General features: G+C 40.5%; 1 protein-coding gene and 1 pseudogene across 1 annotated transcript in view; both read left to right on the forward strand.

Moving 5' to 3' along the window:
- The window catches only part of LOC123751693 (putative neural-cadherin 2), a 400838-nt gene extending 399173 nt beyond the window's left edge, over positions 1-1665 (forward strand). Inside the window, 1 exon segment of the mRNA XM_069330285.1 lies at positions 229-1665. Within this exon segment, the coding sequence (XP_069186386.1) occupies positions 229-302 (74 nt within the window). The 3' untranslated portion in view covers positions 303-1665.
- A 2497-nt stretch (positions 1666-4162) lies between these two features.
- On the forward strand, positions 4163-18579 carry LOC138367994 (xylosyltransferase 1-like; annotated as a pseudogene).
- The last annotated feature ends 1335 nt before the right edge of the window (positions 18580-19914 follow it).

Genomic DNA, 19914 nt, shown 5'->3' on the forward strand with positions numbered 1-19914 from the left:
CCTGCTAACCTCCCGTGGATTCAGTGAAATCCCTGGTTGTATAACTTAGACTATGTTGTGGTACAGTGGTAAGGTGCGCGGCTTGACGTACCTTGATCACTGGTTCGAGTCACTTCAATGCTCCAAATGATTTTCTAATTACGCTCAGCATTACTATAACAATACTCTCAGTGCCACTCTTGCAGTATCAGTGTCACTATAACATGCTGAGTAAAATTGTTACTTCAGGTCTGGAGAGCTGCCGCGGAAGTGCCAAGTTTCTGGGCGGATTCCGTGAGGTGGCGCACATGCTGGAGTCCTGACACACCGCCAACACCAGTCCACAGTCCACCCACTCAACAACAGCCTCAGGCAAACCAAACGGGGCCTCGCCCGTGACAGCAGTTATCTGCACCTCCATTGGAGCCAACAGAGGGGTAGCAACCTCCACCCTGTACGTAACGACTAGGCCTCTGTCCCTATCAGCCAGTGACGACTTCACGGGGCTGCAAGACCTTGAGTGTGGAGTCAGTTCTGTCTCGCCGCCACCGCCAGACCCTCCTAGTGCCTTCGGAAGGAAATGATTAGCTTGTTGGTAGTGAAGAGTTTTTAAATATCTGTCCAGAAATTCATTCCCTGAAGTGAAACAAATCTTTTGTGCTTTTGTATCACCATAACCGTTAACTGTTCGCTGTTGTTTGTCTGTGCACAAAACCATTTTTATTACTTGACATTTGATGTAATTCGTGTAATTATTCGTCCAGTTTCGAATAACTTTATACAAAGAGAGAGAGAGAGAGAGAGAGAGAGAGAGAGAGAGAGAGAGAGAGAGAGAGAGAGAGAGAGAGAGAGAGAGAGAGAGAGAGAGAGAGAGAGACACTCTTCATCCACGTACTGGGTTGTAGACAATATAATGGTTTGGTTTAATGTTGGAAAGAGACCTGTCAACCATGGGAGAGTTATTAAGGCTACTACATTATCTTACTGACCAACCAGAAAGTATACATTTAATTATGAATATATTCCAGGACTAAAGTAGACTCTGAACAGTATATACACCGAGAAGTGGAACACATCTCCCGGTGGGTATATCTCTTGGGCGGTATTCATTTGTTGAAGCACTTGTTAAATGAAGACACTAAGGTTGGTAGGAGACATTCTTGCAAGACTCATGCTATTTACAGCAAGTTGCCTTAACAAAACAATTGCAGAGAAGACGGTGATGACATTCATTGTCAGGCAGGGAAAGGCTTTTCATCCATCTTAATTAAAGAAGTTAGGCCGTTTAGTCAATTTTATGCTTGCATGCTTCATACGCTATTCGAGTCATTCTTATTGAAGTAGAAAATTTCAATTTCGTGGATCTTCCTGTTTCCTGAATTGCTGAACTTCAATAATAATCTCCTCGATTTACAACCACTAACAAGAGGTATCACTAGGACCCATAGTTTTGTCTACAGAATTGATATCGAACAATGCACAGATAGATCTCTCGAGGAACTTGTGAGTGACAAGGATGGAGATCGAGCTGTGAAATATTAGCTTTCTTTATGGATAACTATATAAAATATAGTGTTTTATTTAATTATGACTAGAATATTTTTTGTATATATTAATTTTATTTTATAACGTAGCATAAGGCGTTGTTATCAACGTATTTTTTTAAATAAAAGTTTTTTCGTGTGGAAGTGTTGTTTTCGTGTTGTCCTCTAGGCCCCTTGGTGGCCGGCCCAGCCGTGGTTTCAGGCGCTGCTTGCTCGGTGTCCGAACCCGGAGGTTTTCCAGCACCTCCGCCTCTTTCAGCACATCGGACCGGTGCGTCACGTGACTGATTCGATCTTCTCCTCGATTCTTCGCTTATGGTATTTTTTACTCGAGTTTGTCATCTCTTCTATGGTGACTAGTTGGTTTCTTTGTTATTGTCCCACCTGCGGATTTCGTTTCAGTGGCAGTATGAAGTTTCCTGGCAGTCTTCCGTTTCTTTTTGACTCTTCGTCGTTGTACTCGCTTTCGGTTCTGGTGGTGTTGTTCTTTCTCTCTTGGTTGTTCCATGACCGTCATCTTATGCTGAATACTGTCTCCTCGTATCGGGCGGCACTGGCAGAGCCGCTTCAGCTTGCTTTCGGTATAGATGTTACTTCTGCCCCATTTCGCAAGCGTTCTCGTGCGTTGTTTCACCTCCGGCCTGCTCATGCGCCGCCTGAGCCGTCTTGGTCATTGGACAGACTGCTCTCCTATCTTTATTCTCCTTGGTTTGTTGTAGCCCCTTCGGTTCAGGATTGTTTCTCGAAGGCTCTCTTCCTGTTGGCATTGGCCTCTTCGGGGTCCGGTCGGCGAGCTTCATGCTCTCCTCCGGCGCAGGGGTTTCCTGCTCTTTCGGGAGTTGTAATCGGTTTGTTCGTCTGCAGCCGTCTCCTTCTTTTCTGGTGAAGAATGAGACGGCTGCTTTCCGGAGGGGTCCTTGGGTTGAGATGCCTGGTTGGCCAGGCCAGGGGTGCATCATGTTTTGTGTCCGGTTGCGGCCCTCCGCCGTTATTTGCGCACCACGGCTTCTGTGTTCGGGGACGCCCTTTGGGTTGATTTGGTTTCCCTTCTTCCCTGTTCGCGGGTTTGGGTTTACCAGGTCGTTTGCAGGGTTAATAAGTCTAGCCAGCCTGCGCTCTATCCCCGTGCTCATGACGTTCATAAGTTCGCTGCTATTGCTGCCGTCTTTGATAACATGTCCTAGTCTGACATTAGGGCGCGGGGTTTTGGCAGTCGAACAGAGTCATGGCTGCGTGCTACCTCGTGAACGTTCCTGGGTCTAGTCGGGCCTGTGTCGCTTTGGGTCGGCGGATGCAGCCAGTTGTCTCGACTTCGGGTTGAGGAGTGAGCAGCGACCGCCTCCCGGGTAAGTCCCTCTGGTTTTCCACTGTGGGAAGTTATTTCCGAGGAGCTGTAGGAGCTCCCCCCAGAAAACCAGAGATGAATATAATGATATGCTATTTTCTGGGCGAGACCCGGAGGCTTCCCGGCAAACCTTCCTCCCCCGGTCGGCGGGTTTTTATGTCCAGCCTCGGAACTCGGAGGTGGATTGCCAGTGCGGTTGTTTGGGGCTCCCCCTCTTCCCTACCTGGGAGGAGGGAAGCTGCGCAGACAGCGGCGCGGGGATGTGTGACGTCATGCTCGTTTCTGTTTAGAGAGTTCTATATACTTGTTCGGCTTTTTGTAGCAGTTTTCACCAGAATAGGGGATTGTTTTGGGACGCTTACCTTTCTGGGTGCCAAACCCGGTTGATGACAGACATAGAATGCTTCCAACCACACGGGGGTTTCTATAGGCCATTGCTCCTCGTGCCTCTTCTGAGGAGAACAGGTTCTAGCTCATGGTCCCCAGTAGGCCCACATAACTCCATACACATGACTGATGCCAAAGACTGACATTAGAATATTCACCGGAATATCCCCGGGGGAGCCTCCGGAGCTCACCCAAAAAATGGCGTTTCATTATATTTAACGCTGGTATTCGTGCTTACTGGTTAGGGCTAATGTTGTGAATAATCAACTGCTGATTGGTGTAGGGATAAAAAATATTTTAATAACTTAGTTTAATAGTTCTTGCTTAGTTAAAATCTTTATAAAGTGCTCAAACTGAATGTCATTGCATTACGAATTCAACAAATTCTTCAGCATTTGTGTAAACTTCTTCATTCACTTTTGATCACTTACAGTTTATCTTGTCACTACTTATTACAGACCATTAATCCTTCAATACTGTTTTAATTGGGAAATGGTGAACTGTGATGAGCAAAATATGAATAGCATGCTCAGTTCAGCTTTTCAATATATTGTATGGAGTTTTTTTATGAATTCTTGTGATGGAATATGAATGGCGTGATGCAGTGCATGATATGCGGATCATTTGGCAATTTTTTTAAACATCTTTGCGTCTGGCCAATAACTGGATGGATGGCCACGTAGATTGTAGTATCTTTAGCTAGGGGGGAACCTAAACCTAACAGGTTTGATGTCCCAAAAATGGGACATAAAAAATATAGTCTTATGCCTTATTAAGGCTGTTGACATGAAAGCAGACTTTGAAATTGGAATGGAAATACACATTTCAAACTTTGTGATGCACTAGTCACATGTTATCAGAATTGTTTTTTTTCGATCTGGGAAAATCTCATCACTCATGTTCCTGAATGGTATTGCCACTTTGGATGGAAAATAAACCCTTGCTTTACCATGACATAAGTAAATGTTGATTAGGTTTGTGTGCATGTTTGGCAAAATGAAGGGCAGGCTATTGATAGGTTCATTTTTGTTGTTGTTGTTTTGTAGGTTCATACTGCATAAAATCTAGTTATGTTTGGTATATTGTGAAGCTCAATACTTTTCGCAAGTCACTTTCACACCAAAATTGTTCAAAGTCAATCTGATTTGAGTGTTTTCCTACATTGCTCAGTTCAAATGACTGAAATTTGTGTTACCAGTGAATTACAGTTTGAAATGCTAAAAGAGTTCCATTAATTACTTTTAGACTGTAGCTACTTCAAAGACCAATTTGGAGCATTAATTGTGCATTCTCAATCTTCACTTACAAAAGGTAGGAGAAGTAAGTAATTATCAATAGAAGGCCCCAAACCGGGAAAAGGTAGAAGTCAAGTGTAATTATGGAATATAATCACCACCACTGATATCAGTATACTGTATTCACAAATAAATCAAGAAATAGGAAGATGACACTTAAAATTCATCTATTTAAATTTTTTTATCGGGTATAATAGCCATGTAGTACATAGTGGTTTGAACCTGTCTGCACTTCAGTACTATTGCATATAATCCCATGAAATACAAGCACACACATTTCAAACACTTATTCATATAATGCTTTTTCATTTGTAAGCATGTGAACTATGTCCATCAGTTTATTAATTAATTGCTTTATCTCATATGTTTTATCTCAAAACCACCACCATTCTTCAACTTATCAGTATCTTAATTACATTATATATAAATTTTAACAGAAAAACTAAATCCTCTCATTTTCCTCCCCATAAAATTGATCTTACTGCGTGCTCTTTCAACAGGAATTCCCGTAGATGGAGGGAGTGACTGACTGTGTCTCAATCGTGATTTTGTTGAATATGTAGTTAACAGTCCGGATCAGCTTGATAAAGGCCTCAAGAAATCTTATTCCTATTCGCTGTTACCTGCCGAGGTAAGCATTCCAGAATGCCTGTGCCCCTTGTCTCAGATTTTATTTCATTTTAATTATTCCCGTTTCTACAGTGTGTGTTTGTGCTAGTATGTTGCTTGTAGGTTGGAACAATTTGCTCTTGGGCCTGCCTTTTCATCATCAGGTATCTAGTTAAAAAATTGTTTTAATTTCTTATTTCTCTGTGATATCTACATTTATTACTGTGAATTTAGTTGTCTTGCACTACCACCTTTAAGTTTTCCTCCTGTTCACTACTCATGCACTGAAAGAGTAGTTCCTTCCCATACTCATGTAATTACCTAGGTGTAGTTAAATAATGATGGTTTCTCATGGTGTCCCCATTTTCCCCCAGGTGCTCTTTGTCATATAATGCTTTAAAATTACTGTACTGATGGTTTAGGCTTCCACCACCTTTTCACTTAACTTGTTCCAACCGTCTACCACTCTGAAATAGTGAACTTTCTAATGTTTCTTCAGCAGCTTTGTTTCCTTAGTTCGAATTTTAGTCCTCATGTTTTTGAAGCTGCAGTTTTCAAAAATTCTTTGTCAATTATGTCATTCCTAATACTGTTTTGTATGTATGATGTGCAGGGAACTATCTCCGGCAGTCTCAAACAAGCAATTAAGGGCTGGTCGAGAGGCGCTGGGCCCCCAGACAGACAGCAGTGTCCTGGTGTCTCGGGTACTTGAGGGTAGAGGGAGGGGTGGTGTCTGTCTAGACACAGGCTTCTGAGCACATATTGTTGTTGTTCTTGATGCTGATTTCCTATACTGGCGTATGCAAACATGTTGTTGAATAGGCGGTAATGGAATAGGCAGGATCTCCTTGCCTAAGCAAGAGATTACCGTAGAAATATGTATGTCATCTTTTTTGTGCTCTTTGCCACCTACAGTTTTGAAATTTTCAATGGTTCTGACCTACAGTATATACACTTCATATGTAACCCTTTCATTCAATACTCTCCATCCATCTACCATAGCTTACAAATTAGAATTTACATGAATGTATTGTTTCCCTTGTTTTCTTAGTTTGAATTTATGGCCACTTGTTCTTGATGGAAACCCGTTCAAAATTTGCTCCTTAACAATTTTATCTATTCAAGTTGCACTTTTGTATGCGGTGATTATATAATTTATTTTTATTATGTTTAAAAGTTTTGACATGCGTGTGTGTGTTATTGTAAATATTTTATGCTGAAATGTATCCACATTTATTTGCCCCTAAATATGTGAAACAATATGTTAACTATTTAATTACAGTTAAATCTTGAGTGTATATGAATGACATAATTTCCAGCAAAGAAGATATGCATGAGGTGCAATATTAGAACTTTTATGCTGATTACCCGAAAGACATTTGTGGCTTTTCAGAGACAGCCTAAACCCTCGTTTTATTTTTCCAGTCATTCTTTCATACTGTCTTGAGCAACTCGCGATTCTGCCAGTCATTCATGGACAACGATCTCCATGTAACTAACTGGAAAAGGAAACTGGGTTACAAGTGTCAGTACAAACACATTGTTGACTGGTGCGGATGCTCACCCAATGACTTCATTCCAGGAGACTGGCCCAAGCTCGAGGTTAGTTATAATTATATTATCGAGTGAAAATTATATTATCAATGGTTGGAAGCTATATTCCAACCATTGCTTTAACCTTAACAGAAAGCATTTACATTGCCTGTGTTAAGAAAATCTTTTGTTGCAATTCAGTTAAAAAAATCCATTACTGACTGATGATATTTGCTAAAGTGTGTGTTACTACAGTGCATAATTTTGGTCTGACTTTTCGAAGCAAAATGCTACCAGGCCTCTGAACTTGTGTAGGCATGTCTAACACAAGCACCAGAATCTGGTATGCTCATAGAGGCATAGGGTGCATGGGATCCAAGATCATCCCAAGACTGGATAAAACTCACCTGGGATGTGCAGATGAAGTAAACAGGCTACTTATCTTGATTCAAGATAGAAGAATGAAGCCACGCTAGCTGGAACCTGGCCAACCCACACCTTTACTCACGTGGTCTTGCATGTATTACACCATCATCTCAACGGGGACCACTCTCCTTGTCTAGATAAATTACAATAGTCCTTGTAGCATAGTAGTACTGTGCGCGTCAAATGCTTTGCTAGTAATTTTTGTTAGATTCAAGCCCTTGGCAGGGAGGGTTGAGTGGGAGTCGAGCCTTAACTGTCCTAAAAAAATAAAAAGTTCACCCAACTTTTGTTTAGTGTCATCTTCTCTGGTGTCATTTTGCATTCCTATTTCCTCTATAGAAAATTCTGCTGTGAAGGGGTTCAGGCATCCTCCTTTCTGGAGCTGCTTCTCTTCAGTTGTTTTGCTCAGGGTAGTGCTTTGGACTTGGCCCGCTTGTCAGCCCTGTTGTAGAGTCGATAAATGACGCGAGGCAATAGTCTGGTTTGTGGGGGATTCTTTGTATCTTTCTGGGGTTCTTCTTGAGTGGTGAACAGGAATTCTTTCAGTTTAGTTATGTGGTTCCATATGCTTATTCACGTCTGGTTTATGCAGTTCGGCGTGAAGTAGTTGGCTTCACATCCCTCGTGTCTGGCACTATTGGGTATTTTAATGGCTCTAATTGTTAGTTATATTTGGGCCCATTGAGATTTTTGATGCCCTTACCCACCTGTGCTGGGTCCTCTTTGGTGTTTTTTCATTGAGGGGGGGGGGGGAGGGATAGGTTGCATCTAGAGTGACAGCACTTATGTGAGGGTGTAGAGTAGCTGAACTTGAAAGGAGCCCTAATTCCCATCTGGTAGCACAGCTGGGAGCAGTTGCATGAATTGTAAACCTTGGGCTAGCTTCCTTGCCTTGTTTCAATCTCTTCGATCTATAATCAAGATACTGAATGTAGTTTGTTTTGTTTCGCCTTTACTCTCTGGCTGGGTTTTACATGGTTCCACCTCAGATCTCCATGTTTCCCTTACCTCTACAAGCACAACAGTTCCTGATCCTATTGTTAGATAAGTTTTAGCAAGTCTAGAGACCTGGTAGAACGCTGGGTTCGTGTGTACTAGCACCAGGGAGCTGCTGCAGTCAGCCAGAAAAGGGTGCTTCATTACATTCATGCTTGAATTTTTCTGAATACTAAAAAATATTACTAAATCATTTACTCATGATAAATATTAAATATATTTTTTTAATATAGGCTTCTTGGTTGCTCTCAGGAGAAATATTCTGCATTCTGTTTAGTAGTGAGTTGACCTTGACCTTTTCTTGGCAGCCAGGTGACATGACCATATGAAAAAATCCTCATAACCGTGGGGCAGAGGTCATTGAAGACATAGTGAGAATTGTAGTATCCAGGCCCTTGCTCGGCGTGACACTGAGGGGCCACTTAGGAAGAGGAGTTTCTTGTACTCACATTCTTGTTTGTTTCAGGCTTCTTCATCACGCAACCTGTTCTTTGCTCGCAACTTTGAACCAGTGATGAGCCGAGCAATTATTAACCAGATGGATGCATGGCTCTACACTCCCTACTACTCTTGTAAGCACATTTCACCAATTTGTTAATATATAAGTTATATGGTTTTATGTCTGTTGATATCATTTTCTCTCTAATTTTTCTGTTCTGTTTTATCTGGCAGTCCCCCTCCATATTATTTTAAAGAAGTGATCTTGTATAAGAATGAGAACATTTCCGATTTTTTTTAAAACTTTAAATATTTGTCAAATAATTACCATGTTCATGTTTGGACATATTATAGGTAAAGTAGGGATTACATGCTGGCATTGAGATAATTTTGGTTGCAATAAATAGGACATATATAGTCAAAGTATGACCAAGCCGTGTTCATTTGCAAGAGTAATAAAGAGTCTGAGAAAATGAAAGAGACCAAGTGTAGCTCTAGTAACCATTAAAGTGAACTGGTGAGCTCACTTGGCATCCACCATAGTAGGTCACCGTTGCTTATTCTTACGCGATCTCTATTACCTTGCAGTAATTTTCTGTAGGCAGAATAGTTTGTAGGTTTTGATAATTTCTTTTTATTTGAATGTGGAAAGTTTCTTGTAGCATATAAGACAACAACATTATCTTAAATCATCATCTGATTTTTAAAAGTTTTTATGAATGACCTCTTTATTAATACTGTATGTGAATTGCATCAGGGCTATTACACTATTCTCAAATTAACCAACCCGACAACATTAAAGATTGTTCAGGTCAACAAATTTTAATATTGATTTGATTGCTGTGAATATCTTGCATGAGACAGGTGAGTAGTTGCTAACTATTGAATGGTTCTTCCATTTTTGGACTGGTCCTACATGAGCATTCTTGTATGGGGATGGGCCATATACCTTGTGCCTGGGAGGGGGGGGGGGCATTACCTCAAGCACGAGGTGATGCCAGTTGGTCTGTACAACTCCCTAACTGTCTCAGGCTGAACTTATTTACCCCAATTGCTCTTCCTATGGCTCTGTCATTACTATCATTATTACGGTATTATTATTATTATTTTATTTTATGAACTAAGGCTAGGGTCCATTGGGATAGTATTAATACAATAAACTAAGTCCTGGTAGATCTTGTCTTCTATCCCTTCTTACTGCTTACCTTATTAGTCCTGGTTGTGCTTCTGCAGTATGAAGCTATCCTTTTTTTTTGTAAGATTTCCAGATATTGTGCAGCCATGTTTTTCGTAGTATATTTCACTATAATACTGTGTATCATTTTCTTACATATTTTTTTTCTAATTTTCAATGGTATTCACTCCTGGGCTAGCGAGTTACTTGAAAAATCGTTACCATAACAAGGATAAGCTGGATGGTGGAAATGCTGCAGCCTTGACGCTCTACCATGCAGGGGCTAGACTCGGTACCAGGGCGTTGGCTCAGCTCGTCAACGCCGAGAAGAACAAATGCAATGTGTATGCAACTTTAGTTCTTCAGGTTCATTCATACCATCTTGGTGATACAGTCAAGGTAAGATATGGTGTTAATTGTACACACAGTGGTTAAATGCTTTGACAGATATTATTAGTCTTATAATTAATGTGTGTTAACTGGTCATAAGTTGATGTGAAAGAATAATTTATTGATATAAACTACAGAAAGTTGAAGAGTACACGGAAACCTCAATCTGTCAAACCTTGCTCCAGCGAACCTCCAATTGCAACGCATGTTTGCAAGCTGGATCTAATCACCAATTTGCCAAACACTTAACAAGTGTTCGTTGAAGACAAAGAGAGAGCATTAAGCCTTTATGAATATGTAGCACTCTGATGGGTTGAAGATAAGGATTTGGAATAAAATGGAGGAAAGAAATGGTGCCAAACCACTTAAGCGGTTAGGGGATTGAACACTTACTTGCAAGCAACAAGATCGCTGCTCCAATGTCTAGTGACAGTGGTTGAGCAGAATTGGGCCTTGTCCCATTAAGTTTGCTGAATAAAGGTTGCACTGAACTCAGTTTATCCCGTTGATTTTTAAGTTTGTTGACTTAAACTAGTTTATCTAGCACCGGTTTATTTGTAATTTGTATTAATTTGATACTGGGTTTCATGTGTAGCTATATACTTCAGATTAAACTTCTTAGATTTGATCCTTGTCATTATAATTTTTAATTTGTTGTATTATGATCACATAATTTTCAAGAACTTTGTGCAATACTGTTAAACCTATTTATAAGGATCATTAGCTGATGGAATTAAAGGACACTTACCTGAAGCTCTCACTTTGATAGGACTCTAGAGTACTTGAATGGCTTCATTATATGTCTCGTGTAATATCATTAAGCAGAAATGAGCGTTTCTGCAATTCAAGATGATTTCCAAACAAAATTTGTGTGATCTATGATGGCTAGAGGAGTTGCTGCGTATTACTGTATAGCTGAAGTAATAAATTTATTCCCACATATATGTTTTTCATGATAAATGCAGAGGTTTATATTTGTAATAGATTTTCTTATTCATTTTTTTTTCTGTACAGAAAGCGTGTATGTATCTTTAAAATATGTTTATTGTGATTGCAGGTCGACTGTGGAATAGCGGTCATATTAAGATAGAAAAATATGACTGTTTTTGTTTCAGGGGACTTTTGGTTCAGTACATAGGCAATATTGACAGCCTGAGAGCCTTTCCCATCGAGACTTGGATTTTTCCACGTATCAAATATAGACTGTTCTTTGAGAAAACAAACCATATACTACTTGTAAGTATGAATAGTATCATTTGATTGGCTTGTCTTTACATTTAAGAACAATTAATAATATAAAAATGTAAATATTTAATGTCTCACTTGAGCCTTGAGGAAACTTTATCAGAATGCAAAGACTAATTTTTCAACACTTGTCTTTCTTACAGAATTTTAAAGGTAGGGTCAAAATTTGATGTGAAAGAGCAAGCTTTTCGCACTTTGGGTGGAGCTCTGGGCCCCAGCAATGATATAACTGTGGTCACAAGATGATCTGGAGGAGTAACAGGTGATGCCAGAGTTGCTGGAGAGGACACCGTACAGCACCCACTTGTTGTATTTAGTGATCCAACTTCAACTCTTGCTGCTGAAGGGAAGATCACCTTGGAACCTGGAGGACAGGTCTTGTCATCATGTTTCCATCTGTAAGCTGTTGCCCTAATATTTACAATTTCTTGTTTTTTGGTTTTGCTCTTGTAGTAGGAAATATACAATACTGTATGTTGTTTCTGTTTGTAATTTCACTATTAACCCTTTCACTCTGGAACATTTTCTGGGAGTCCTCCTCAGTTGCCTCATTCATGGACCCCAGAAGCTGGACTCAAAAATCACAATTCCACAAAATAACCACATCTTAATTGTCCATAATGACATATACAGAAGTAAATCGGCCAGATAAGACACATGCTCAGGAAATAACAGCCAAACTATGCATAGCCTCAAGTGAAACACAAGGGCTGACAACACAGGAATAGAGCCAGTCTTGACAGCCACTTCACATCAGCAGGCCTTAGAGTGGAAAATAAGCCTATCTATTTCCCAGTAATGAGACTCAAAATTAGCCAGCTCATAGAGGAAAGAACCTGAACTCTACAGACTAGATAATTTTGGTTGGGCTGGGTAAAAATGGGACACACTGGAAGAGGGTGTCCTGTTTTTCTAGGAGAATTCCTTTGTGGCTCAGTAGCTATCTTGCTATCAGCAAGATAGCTACAGGGAGATACATACAAGCTACAAAAGTCACATCAGTCACAGTTCTTTTTGGCCTAGTGTTGACCAGAGCCAAAACCTGGTCCCTCCTTACAGTGGCAGAGAGTAATTGACATTATGCCATTTCACTGGGAAAAAATCAGAATGTCATCAAAGCTTTATAGGCATCTGCTGGAGTCACAAGAACCAAAGCCTTAAAACTGCCAAACAACTCTCCAAACGAAAGGAAATAATTTATTTGAAATTAGCTTGAACCCTTTAGTATCGATTGCTGCCACCAGGAGAGCTGCAGCTGGGTCAGATCCCTTCTTACTTACTGCTGGGTGAACAGATCCATTAGGTGATAGGAAATGTGCCCAACCATTTTTGTCCCACCCGGGATTCTAACCTGGAATTTTCTATTGTTAATCAAGAACGAACTCGACTGTACTACTGGGTCCGTAGGCACAATAAGTAGTATTGTGACTTATTTTTTATATATCTTGATGTTATCTTGAGATGATTTCGGGACTTTAGTGTCCCTGCGGCCCGGTCTTCGACCAGGCCTCCACCGCCAGGAAGCAGCCCGTGACAGCTGACTAACACCCAGGTACCTATTTACTGCTAGGTAACAGGGGGCATAGGGTGAAAGAAACTCTGCCCATTGTTTCTCGCCGGCGCCCGGGATCGAACCCGGGACCACAGGTTGACAGCCCAGCGTGCTGTCCGCTCGGCCGACCGGCTCCCCTATATATTTGTTAGTTATATTTTCTGAAATAAAATTTTACTTTTGGATTTGTAACTTAAGTTTCAAATTACCTTACAGAATGTTTTAATAAAATCATATTGTCAAGAAATAGAACATAATAGAAATGTTTCACTGAAACTGAACTTTCTCTGCAGTAGAATGCCCACTACAAAGGAAGGACTTGGATCAACTTGGTTTGGATAATAATGTCATCAATATTTTTATTTCATTCCACATCTGCAGCATTGCTTCTCACTAATTATAATTATTTAGCATTTACCAGGTAGTTTCCCACAACTTTGATATGCGTAAACCATTGCTTCCCGGGTCATGGATGGTTAGAGTGATGATTGATAATGTTGTGACAGCCTCACACTCGTTCCTCATACTGCCGCTGCTGGTCGTGCACGGCCGCCAAATATCAGTCAAAGAGGCCAGGTAACAGAACACTCACATTGATGAATTTATGAATTTTGTTTAATTGTGTGATGTAGTTGCTTAATCATTAGATATAATGTAAAATGTCCTAATTTTGTAGAGAATTCATGAATCTGTAGTACTATATTTATAACGCTCCACTGAGTTCACTACACAGAACAAAGCAGAAGCAGGCAATGTTCTACTGATTGATTGATGGAAGCTCCCAACAGGAGCACAATAAACTCCTTGAAGACCTTCCATGCCAACACCTGAAAACAACAAAACAGATGCTAGCAATGAAGCTAAATGTTATTTGAGGAAACACGGATGCATAGCCATGCCATCAACATGCCCATGGAAATGCACCTGGGAGTAGAAGGGACAAGGTTTACATCAGCTTTAACTGGGTGGGAGGATTCAACATATTCCCCCACTTGGAAAAGCAGACACCCTATGTGAAAACTGCACAAACACTGGACCCCTACCCAAGCAATGTCAACAAATACTTTAGAACACTCAAGGAAACTATATATGCAGCAGATTCAGACCCTGGACTAGTTAGTAGATATATGTTCACTCAACTAGTAAGGAAACGAGTTAAACAACCTCTCAGACACTGGAAAATAGTACAATATGACCATACTAGATGACTTCTGATTGAAAGACCAAACTTGAGACGATGCATACAACATGCCAACACTGAACCCTATCTCTCATAAACAAGGAAGGACAAAAGTTGTCACAAATAAGCAATGAATAAATTATCAAATACTTTCTCTTATACAAAATACCTGAAAATGGCTATATCTATGCCACTGCAATGGCCTTACAGCAAGAGATATTAATAAACTGCATACATACCATCAAACTTGTTTTTAGCATGAACCCCTTATGCAGGGACACTTAGTCATAAAGAAGGCGAGTCAATTTATCTATAATAAGTGTAGTCTCATTTGTACCAGTTAAACATGTGAAGTGGCTTCATTTCCTGAGTCTTGGAAGGATCAGGCCCCACCACTTGGTCACTTGGAAGTGGTGGGGCCACCACAACAGCGACAACAGGTGGCTGTTGTACCACCTGATGGTGGTGGGGGTAATTTAATTAGGGGGGAAATAACTTGTTTTAGGATTTTGTTTGCCAATTTAATATTCCAAACATTATTCAGAGGCATTATGCCTGGAGAAATGTACTTGTCCCTGGTGTACCAAGATTGTCACTGGAAATCTGACAATCAGTGTCCTATATTTATTGTACTGGTAACAGAAACTAAGGGAAGTTGCAAAGGAACCACTCGGACTGGGGCATTACATTTCACGCTGCACTCTATTCTTTACATGTTCAGCTTTTTGTTCTGTTGTGCCACTTCCATCTTCACCCATTGTCCAAACATGGTATTTTCTTTATGAAATTCATTGATAATTTAATTTTATGATGAAATTGTTTGCAATTTTCAGGGCACTACACAAAGGGCCATCGGGATCCTACACTGATGCAGATCTCAGTAATACTTGCCTCCTCCTTAGTCTGGGACATCATGGCAACTCCTCAGCACAGGAAGTCTCTGCCTCTCACTCAACTTTATATGGTCCACAACTGTCACAGTGGATCGATGAGCTAGTCACAAGGTACAGTGAGCCCTTTAAGGGATGCATTCCAGTAAAACTTCAGCACATTGAATTTGTGAACATTGACATAAATGGTACATTTGTGAACATTGAATGAGGGCAAATAGGGAATGCATTCTAGTGACAATGCAAAATTTACTTTTTGCTGCTGCTATATATTTTATCTAAATATTGTTGTTATTACACCTTATCTGAAGGTTGTTATTAAATAATCCTGCTACTATCCAGCCACATACAGTATTTAGTGTAGTTTTGTAGAAAGTACTTTTCCACAATCACCAGTGATGTACAGTTCACTCCCACTTCTACACACTATAATTTAGCGACCTCCACTTGAATGTAGTGTAAACAGTTATACCAATATTACTGTTTATTTTCTAATTTTACACTTGTTGTTAGCCATCATCATCAAGAACTTTATACGTTTTGGAGCTATTATATTTACTTGATCTGTGATGTATCAATAAACCATATTATGCAGTCATATATCATTATGGAACTGGCACTATTGTCGTCATATCTTCAGCCATGTTATTGTGACTCATCGTCTGCATATAACCCGGTGACTGTTACAGGATTAACAGACTGAAGCCAAGTGCTATTAGATACTATCTGTTCAATCCATGTTCATAGTGAAGGATTGAGGTTATCAGAGTTATGTGTGTGATCTACAGATTGATTACTGAAAGATTTGAAATAATTCTAAACTTGCTACCCGATCCTTTTGTTTTGTGACTAAAACCCACCCTAAAGTGCCGACCCAGGGTCCACAAGTGTGTGTACCATACACGTTGCAGTGTGACAGTCCAGCTTCGCACACGGAGCCAACACGTTCATTGTTCCGTGATGCCCTGCCCCATGTCTCACGTACGTCATGCATGTTCTTTGGAGTTGCCATCCATTACGCTGACCGAGTAACCTCGCATGTTCAACCACGTGTGGTAGTGAATGAGGTTAATGAGAAGAAGAGACCGCCATCTATGCAATCCATGAGTCAAGCCAGTGTCAGTGCAGCCAACACATCATCATCCAACTATTATGGATGTGTGTTTGTATTGGGAGGGAATGTGTCAAGGCCGGCCCACAGTAAGTACAAATCTCTACTGCTTTTCCCAGGGTTGCCCCGTGTAGATCTTGGTAATTAACCGACCGATTAAGTATACCTCCTTTCCAACCACTTCAGTTGAGTGGTAAAACAACTGAGGTGACCCACAAATGTCAAGATGTTTACCTGAGTGGGAAGTGCTCTGGGCACTTGTTCTTTGTAAAAGTGAATTAACATACACCACATATAGTCTCTCAGTGATGTATGTTTATTTCAATGATTAATAGATAATTGTGAAATTGATTTCAATGATACAGTGATATTGTGTGCATTATTGGTGTTATTGATGGTGTTACTGTGAATTTCTTGATATTATTGTGTATTGCCCGAGTGTTCTGTTGGAACTCCAATCAGATGTCGTTAGGCAGTAACTGTCGGGGTGTTCACTATTAATCAGTTACTTCACTATTGTTCAGTGCAAGTGAGTAGAGACCGCGTGTCTTCTCATATCAACACCGTGGGAACGATTCCTGCTGTGTGTGATTTGTATGGTTTTGTTGAGCCACTCTTGATTAAAGTAATGTAGAGCTCCCAATGTATTAATAAATTTGCTGAATAAACATTATTATTTTTTGTCAGCATTTCCCTACGTACTGCCTCATACATTTTTTCCACTTAATTATTGGGTACCGGTTCTGAGTATAGAGACCCCAAGTAATTTCTCTGGAATAGCATTTATGCATTGGAGTGAGGCTGACGACCCAGTGACGGGTGATTCCTCATACTCGACTAGAGACAGTGTGGTGTGCACCTCTTCTCTATTTGAGATACAGAGAATCTATGTGGCTGCTCTCGCACACATTTTCTGTCAATTGATAGCTTCCAAGGTGACCACCATTGTGATTGGGGCTGTTGCATGCAGTTGCAATCATTGAAGAAATATATACCCTCACAACCAATAAATAAAATGAAGAAACAATGACCTTTCAGTCTGTCCTGGACCATTATTAAGACACGATTTGATAATGGCTCAAGACAGACCAGAACGTTGTCATTTCTTCATTATTTGATGTGTTGTTGGGTCATCACTGGGTTACATCTTTCTCTACTGTAGTTTCTCACTTTATAGACTTCTAAGATAGTAAATTTCATATTCTTGGTTGGTGTCGTTTACCCTGCCTTGAACAGCCTTGACCTAGTTGCAGTACCACCATCTGTTGGTGTTCAGTTGGCCCCAGGTGACTTGATGGTTGTTCGAGCAGTTGTGTTTCATTCAGTCATTTTTCCTTTGGGCAAGCTGTGGCTTTGGTAGTAAATTTCTGGGTGAGCCTCTGTGGCTTTCTGATCCCCTCCCTTCCAAGTTGTCAGGTGGCTGCCTATATTTCCCCTAGAACTGAGCTTGGGAACACGGGCTGGCATTAGGCCACCTCCTCCCCTTTCCCCTCAAATGAGTGAGGTAGGTTGGGTGAGCAAAATCGCTCATGTTGTGAGAGAGTTTGATAGTTTGTTTACATAGTTGGGGGAGCTCTTTCAGCTGGTTTTGAGCCTTCGGTCTCTCCTGAATCCACCATTTGTTTGTTTTTGTCTCGCCGAGTTTCTGGATGCCATCCCGAATGTGGTGACAGTAGTAAATGTCATTGCTCCCTGTGACTCTGTGATGGAGTCGGGTTCTGCCCTCAATAGGCCTCTAGAACGTTACAGCTGATGTGACCCAGTAGATGGTAACCATCTCACCATATAGCTATAGGGAGCCACTGGGGCTCACCCAGAAATTGCATTTCATTACATTCAATGCTTGTTTTATAATGTTAAGTAAGAATTCAGTAGGGTTTAGTATTTTTCTAATAATTTTTACTACTAAATGTATACCAATATAAAAAATACTGATTAAATATGATTAACTATAGTATGTTTATGCTAAAGCAGTTTAGAGTTTCATTAAAAGTTTTGAAACTTTGGGTCTGAGAGCAAATTCTTAAAGAATTTATGGTTTTCCTTGTACTGTACTGAGGTTCAGATTTTCAAGGTTCAAATATATTTTAAGGTTGATTTTAATTTGAATGTGCTGTTATTTTAAGTGTGGAAAACTAAAGGCAGAATTTTAATATATATACTATTAAATATCCTCAAATTTTACCTTGCCTTAATCATTTTCAATTCAATTTGACGGGTGACTAATAACATGTAAACAGAACCAACATGTAAAATGTGACAAATGTTGAATATCTGCCCTCATGACAGGTTCTACACTATTCAAGATTCTTGATACATTGCTAGTCCAGATGAGCCAGAGTGTGTTCGTTCCTTACTTGATCCCTGTGAAAAAACGCCATGGAGCTCTCAGTCTCCCGATCCCAAGTCTCACCTTGGAGAAGTGGACCAACCAACTGAGATAATTACCGATTCCTACCGAGTCGGAAGTGGCGAATTCAGATAAGTATGGCTCTGTGTATAGATTTACATAATTTATATAAAAAGAGCTAAGAATTAATAGGTATGTCTATAGGCATGATATATATAAACAAAAATGATGGGCATTATTAATTGGTATTACATCATTACCAGATATTGATATATGCCACTGTGTCAGGAATAAAGGCTTTGCATGTAAAGTTGGTGTACATTAAGTGTTGATATTGCTTGGTGCGCGTTTCTGGATGTAAATTGTTTGCTAAGTGACCTATAGCATTCAAATTCACTAGAAATTAATGTTAGAATACAATATATCCTTATAACTGCTATTCCCGTGTTTCTAGTGTTTAATATTTGTTTTGTACAATTGATGTGATATCAATACAGCACATGATCAGTGTTACAAGATGAAATTAATTTATATAAAAATATGAAAGTAAAATGCACTTTGCATAAAATTGTTTTATTGAATGTCATCAGCCAAGGTAACTTTATTTGTTTTACTGTGTGTGTGTGTGTGTGTGTGTGTGTGTGTGTGTGTGTGTGTGTGTGTGTGTGTGGGTGTGTGTGTGTGTGTGTGTGTGTGTATGTGTGTGTGTGTGTGTGTGTGTGTGTGTGTGTGTGTGTGTGTGTGTGTGTGTGTGTGTGTGTGTGTGTGTGTGTGTGTGGGTGTGTGTGGGTGTGGGTGGGTGTGTGTGTGTGTGTGTGTGTGTGTGTGTGTGTGTGTGTGTGTGTGTGTGTGTGTGTGTGTGTGTGTGTGTGTGTGTGTGTGTGGGTGTGTGTGTGTGGGTGTGTGTGTGTGTGGGTGTGTGTGTGTGTGTGTGTGTGTGTGTGTGTGTGTGTGTGTGTGTGTGTGTGTGTGTGTGTGTGTGGGTGTGTGTGTGTGTGTGTGTGTGTGTGTGTGTGTGTGTGTGTGTGTGTGTGTGTGTGTGTGTGTGTGTGTGTGTGTGTGGGTGTGTGTGTGTGTGTATGTGTGTGTGTGAGTGTGGGTGGGTGTACTCACGTATTCGTACTTACCTATTTGTGCTTGCGGGGATTGCGCTATGGCTCTTTGGTCCCGCCTCTCAACCGTCAATCAACAGATGTACAGGTTCCTGAGCCTATTGGGCTCTATCATATCTACATTTGAAACTGTGTATGGAGTCAGCCTTCACCACATCACTGCCTAAGGCATTCCATTCGTTAACTACTCTGACATTGAAAAAGTTCTTTCTAACGTCCCTGTGGCTCATGTGGGTACTCAGTTTCCACCTGTCTCCTTATTCGCATACCACCAGTGTTGAATAGTTTATCCTTGTTTACCCGGTCGATTCCCCTGAGGATTTTGTAGGTTGTGATCATGTCTCCCCTTACTCTTCTG

Source organism: Procambarus clarkii, chromosome 24 (assembly GCF_040958095.1).
Source record: "Procambarus clarkii isolate CNS0578487 chromosome 24, FALCON_Pclarkii_2.0, whole genome shotgun sequence".
Classification (NCBI taxonomy): domain Eukaryota; kingdom Metazoa; phylum Arthropoda; class Malacostraca; order Decapoda; family Cambaridae; genus Procambarus; species Procambarus clarkii.